At 32.7% G+C, this 6,135-nt stretch overlaps 1 protein-coding gene across 1 annotated transcript; it reads left to right on the forward strand.

The window, feature by feature from the left end:
* Positions 1-2,628: 2,628 nt before the first annotated feature.
* On the forward strand, positions 2,629-3,251 carry LOC107864751. The gene is made up of 3 exons (XM_016711182.1): positions 2,629-2,731; positions 2,790-3,021; positions 3,188-3,251. Exons 1-3 carry the CDS (start codon positions 2,629-2,631, stop codon positions 3,249-3,251), a joined length of 399 nt encoding a protein of 132 aa, XP_016566668.1.
* Positions 3,252-6,135: the final 2,884 nt, after the last annotated feature.

Raw genomic sequence — 6,135 nt, forward strand, 5'->3', positions numbered from 1 at the left:
ATGTCCGAAGACTTTAAACACTTACAAAATTTTATAAAAAAAGATATCCATTTTGCTGTCCTAAAACATATCAATGATATATTACATTCTATGAGACGTGATATTAATGAGTTCAACCTTGTTTCAGAAATTATTTTATCTTCAAAAATAACAAATGAAGCAAAGGAAGTGTATTTTGAAAGAAACATCATTGTGAGTGATGAAGAATTATTATTACATCAAAAATTAAATAAAGAACAAAAAAAAGCATATGATATAATTCTTCAAAGAGTGCTCGCTAACAAATCAGGAGCTTTTTGTATTGACGGCCCCGATGGAAGTGGCAAGACATTTTTATATTGTGCCTTATTAATATCTGTGAGATCTAAAGGATTTATAGCATTAGCAACATCAACTTTTGGAGTTGCTACTTCGATCCTTCCAGGAGGACGAACAGCTCATTGATGCTTTAAAATTTCAATTAATATTGATGAAAAGTTCTCTTGTAATATCAACAAACAAAGTTCATTGGCATCTTTGATTCGTGATGCAAAATTAATTGTGTGGGATGAAGTATCAATGGCCAAAAAAAATATGATTGAGGCATTTGATTCTCTTTTAAAAGATATAATGGATTCAAATATGTTATTTGGTGGAAAGATTGTCATATTTGGAGGAGATTTTAGACAAACTCTCCTAGTCGTTCGAAGTGGTCAAAAAGAAAACTTCATTCGAGAAAGTATATTGAATTCAGAAATATGGAACTATCTTGAGAAACTTTGATTATTAGAAAATATGCGTGCCAAAACTAATCCCTCTTTTTGTAAGTATCTAATGCGCATAGGAAATAAACAAGAAAATACTAACATAAATAGTAAAATAAATATTGCAAACTGTTTCATTGTTCCATATACTACCGAAAAAGAATCATTAGATTTTCTTTTCAAAATAATATATCCTAATTTTGACACATCTTTTGAAGATTCAAGTTTTCTAACATCCCGTGTTATCTTAACAACAAAAAATGACTTTGTTGATCAGTTAAATGATAGACTTATAACTCAATTTCCTAAAGATTCTAAGATATTCGTTGCAATTGATGAAACTATTGAGAAAAATGATCAAAGTGAATTTGAGGATTTCTTACATTCATTTAACCCACCTGGTTTGCCTCCTTACAAATTAACCTTAAAAGAAAATTGTCCTATTATTTTATTGAGAAATTTAAATCCTTGTGAAGGTTTATGCAATGGTACACGACTAATATGTTGCGATTTTAAAAGTCACGTTATAAGTGCAAAAATTGCCAGTGATGATTTTAAGAATACACATGTATTTATTCCAAGGATACCATTATTATCTTCGAATGATGAAAAATTGCCTATTCCTTTTAAAAGAACACAATTTTCAGTACGACTGTGTTTTGCTATGACAATAAATAAAACTCAAGGACAAACATTAGATTATGTTAGAATTTATTTACGTGAGCCTGTTTTTTCACATGGTCAATTATATGTTGCTTTATCGAGAGCGAAAAATTCAAACTGCATAAAAATATTAATTCGGCCACCTACTGCTGATAATGATGATGACCAGTCTATCTACAATATAGTATATGATGAAATCATTTCTAAAGATCTTCTTTAACTTAATATATATCTATGTTCAAATTTAAATAAAATTAACAAACATTAGAAAACTTCTCAACAAACACGTTGCATAATTAATCTTGATGTTTTTCCTGGCATTGCTAACACTATTTGCTCATTATACTAATAAAGGATAACTCTTGCTTCTTTTTATATTTAGTTTTGAAATTGCAAAAAAAATAATTTGTTTTGATAATTTTGATTTAATACATTGATATGAATATTGTTTTAGAGTTCTTGTGGATCTTAGTCTGCAACAAGAGAAAAAATATGACACAGAAGTTTTAATTAGCAGGCGAAGCCTTGCTTATGCCTCCTACATAGAGTGATGGTAAACAAAGACGTATATAATTGAAACAAATAAATTGATAGCAAAAATAAAAATTCAATCAACCAGCTAAAGAAAAATAAAGAAGTTGGTGGAGATGGTATGGTTGAAATCCTTATAAAAAAATTGTTGCTGATATTAGGAGCGACACCAACTCAACAACGATACATGTACTGTTTGTGAGTTGGTGGTCGATCTTATTTTGTGTTTCATAGTTTGATTAACTTTGGTTTTGTCTTGGTAAAAATACCAAAATTCATTTTCAGACCTCTGATAATCATCCTGTTCTTCTCAGATTTTCAATTCAAAGAGTGTAAGTTCTCTTCGTGGTAGATTTTCCCCCTTTTCTTACTTAGTAGTAAAACTAATAGAAAACTCCAGTGGTGTGCTACTTGGAATTCTAATTTTACCATCTATATGAGTTTTTAGTTCTGCATTTGTGGATTCTTGCGATTGATTCTTCCAATGCATTATCCGTTCTTCCAGTTTTGTCGATCTGATATATGTGGTTTAAGATGTCTAACTAGCTGAACTGCAACAACAGTAGTGGTATAGCAGTAAAGGAGGCTTCAAACCATGCGGGCAGTGCTGCTCCTGCTACCAAGTGAGTAGCTCCTGCTTGCAGGAAGAAGTGAGTTATTTAGAATTCATTATAAAAATGTCTAACACACCATGGATGGTGCTCCATATTTGAGGAAAGTGAACCTCAGAAACTATTCTGCATACGAAGAGCTCTCTTCTGCTCTTGAAAATATGTTCAGTTGTTTTACTATTGGTAAACTATTTTGAAGTGCCAACTGGTTTATAGTTTTCACGATTGCCTTGATTCGCAGGCTCAAACAGTGACGTTTTTATTCGAAGTTACTGCTATTTTTCTGTTATGTCCGCTCAATATGGATCTCCTGGAGCTCCTGAGAAGGAAATGTTAAATGAGAGTAAATTGAAGGATTTCTTTATGGATCTGAATACGTACTCACGTATGAGAATAAGGATGGGGCCTGGATGCTTGTCAATGATGTCCCCTGGATGTGCTCCTTCACCGAATCCTTCTGCATGTTCCTCACAGTAATGTGCTATACTTTCTTAGTCTCGATTAGCATTTGTCTGTTTATGATTTTATATTATCTATAATTTCATCAATGATTTTGGTTAGTGCTTTATTTATACGGCTTCTTTTGATACTTATTTCTGTGTTCAACTACGGATAATTTTTGATTGTCATTTAATATAGTGTTACAATTATTCAGGAAGAAGAGGAAGAAAAGAACCTGAAACTTGTACAGCTGCATCGTTGAAACTCTTGTTTGTAGAACTACATTACTTTGGTAGCCGATTCTACTTTGAACTTCACCATTATTCTCCCTCTAATTCAAGTTATAGTTTATTTTTAACGCATTTTTTCCTTAAAATGTACTCTCATGTTTTGCTTAAGGGTGTCAAACGGGCCAATTTTAACCGGCCCGAACCAATCCAAACCAGCCCACTAAAGGAAATCGGACCGGTTTGACCCGGCTCGGTAAGCCCAAGGACTTTAAGGGCTCGGGTCCCGGTCCGATTGGGTTTTGAATGTGGGCTCGGTGAACCCGGACCGAACTCAACCCGGTTAGGGCCCGCTGGTTAATCGGTTCGGCCCCGCCCGGATAAGCCTAGATAAGCCCATTTAATTTTTATTTTTTTTTTAAGATTTTGGAAAATTGGGCCAAACTAGCCGTTGGTCCAACGTCTATAACGGCTAGTTTGGGCCCAAATATAAAAAAAAGTTTTTTTTTATTTAAAATCTTTTTTAATTCCAAAAAAAATTCTATAAATACCCTACACTTTCAAATCATTTTCCACATAATTTTTCATCCTCTCAAGTCTCAAATTTCATTCTCTCTCAAATCTCATTTCTCAATTCTCAAATATTCTATATATTTAAATTCTAAAGTGCTCACTTTAATTTTTTAATTTTGCGATTACTAAGTACGAGTGGAAGTTTCTAAAGTCGCAACCTTTGGATGCTTTCAAAATTTGGTATTGTCGTTCCATCTCTTACTTTTAATTTATAATTAGTGTATTAATTGTTGAATATTTTTTTTTATTACTTTTTGTGTATTTTGAGTATTTTTTAGTTTGATTTATACTATGGATAAATTAAGAAACTTCGGTAAAAGTGTCAAAAATTTTTGTCCCCCCAATTAGTAGTGGTAGTAAAAAGCGAATTACTAGCAGTAGAGGTACTTCAAGTACTAGATATACCCGTGTACCTTCGCTTCCGGTACCACTTAGTCAACCTTTTGAGGAAGAAATAGGTGTAGGTGCTCACGATATGAATTATTTAGAAGTTTAGAAAAATTATGGTATAGAAGAAAAAAATGAAGTAGATGCGGTTGATTTAGATGAAGATGATGAAAATATTGGTGAGACACCCGAAGTAGGAAATGCTAACGTTAGATCCGAATCGGTTAATCTTCCTCCCCGTCCTCCCCGTGCCCCAAGAGCTCGTAAACAAACTAGTGTTGCATGAAAATTTTTTGAACGTATATCAGATACTGGGGTGCAATGCAATATTTGTCAAAAAATATATAAGCATAAAAGAGGAGGCAAGCAAGGGGGAACGGGTACATTAATGAGACATTTAGCTAAAGACCACGAAAGAGTTAAAAATTGCACAAGGTGGTGAGGCTGTTGGTGGCCCACACAAACTAGAATGGACCCAACAACCGGTCACGTAACGAAGAAGTATAATAAATTGAGGGACCGGGAAGAAATAGCAGTGGTAGCTGTAGGTTGTTTGCCTTTTAGTTTTCCTTCTTCTGATGTTTTTATTCATTATATTCAAGAATTTATAATCCTATGTTTAATGGTATTCCTAGAAGTACTTGTCGGTCTGATATTTTTAGACTTCATTCACAATATTATTTTTATTTATCTACATTGTTAAAAAATATTCAATGTAGAATATCCCTTACTTCTGATCTTGGTCGTGCTGTAAATAAAAATGATTATTTAACTGTTATTTGTCACTGGATGGATAGTAATTTTGTGATGGAAAAACATATTCTTGCTTTTTTATATGATGAAGATCGTAAACATACTGGACAATTTATTGCTGACTCGATACATAAAGTTGCAGCATTTTATGGTATCGAAAATAAAATCTTATGTATCGCTTTTGATAACGCTTCTAACAACAAGACTGCTATAACAAAGTTGAAATCTAAGCTATCGCCGCCGTTACCTGAAATTTTTCATATTAAGTGTGTATGTCATATATATAATTTAATTGTAAAAGATGGTCTTGAGTTTTTTGAAATTTATATTGAAAAAATTTGTCTTGCTGTTGGTTTTATACAAAAAAATAATCGTAGATCAAGAATTAAAGAATTTAAAGTTAAATGTCAAGAAAATGGACTTTTACCGATATTGATGCCTGAGGAAATTGATATTAGATGGAATTCTACGTATGATTTTTTAAAAACTCGTTATAAATATAGAGTTCCTATTACATTAGATTTTAACCAACATTGTGGTTCATTTGCTGATTCTGCCGATTACATGCTACTTGATTCTGATTGGGTTGTAATTAATGATCTTGTTAAGTTTTCGAAAAAATTTTATGTAGTTACGGCTGAATTTTTTTGTGCTTATTATCCTACTGTTTGTAATATTTTGGGATATATAACCGATATTTCTGGTTTGCTCAAAGAATATAAAAATAAAGAAGGTTATGAAAATGTTGTTGGTGCCATGTTTACTAAATTTAAAAAATATTTTTTTTCGATTCTCCCTATTTTCTTGGTTGGTGTTATGCTAAATCCGTGCATTAAATACCATACTAAGTACCACTTTAGTACTCTTATTTATCGTAACTTAGAAATAAATACCAACAATGATTCTGAACAAGTACAACCTGATTTGTGGACGGCTACGTCTGATGCGAATGCATACATAGATAAATTATATAACCACTATGCTGATTTAGTTGATTTAGCTGTATCGACACATATCAGTCCAACTGTCGCTCCTCATCCTCCTGAGGTGCATCATTTTCTAAAAGGCCGGCACATTGTGGTTTTCCTGATTCCTTTTATGATTTACCCTGTTAGAACAATGTTGACGAGGGAGCTTACACATCAACTTATCGGGAAGAGCTTAAGTATTATCTTCGGTCTCCGCTAGAGGATCGCAGACGATGAA

Source organism: Capsicum annuum, chromosome 3 (assembly GCF_002878395.1).
Source record: "Capsicum annuum cultivar UCD-10X-F1 chromosome 3, UCD10Xv1.1, whole genome shotgun sequence".
Taxonomy (NCBI): domain Eukaryota; kingdom Viridiplantae; phylum Streptophyta; class Magnoliopsida; order Solanales; family Solanaceae; genus Capsicum; species Capsicum annuum.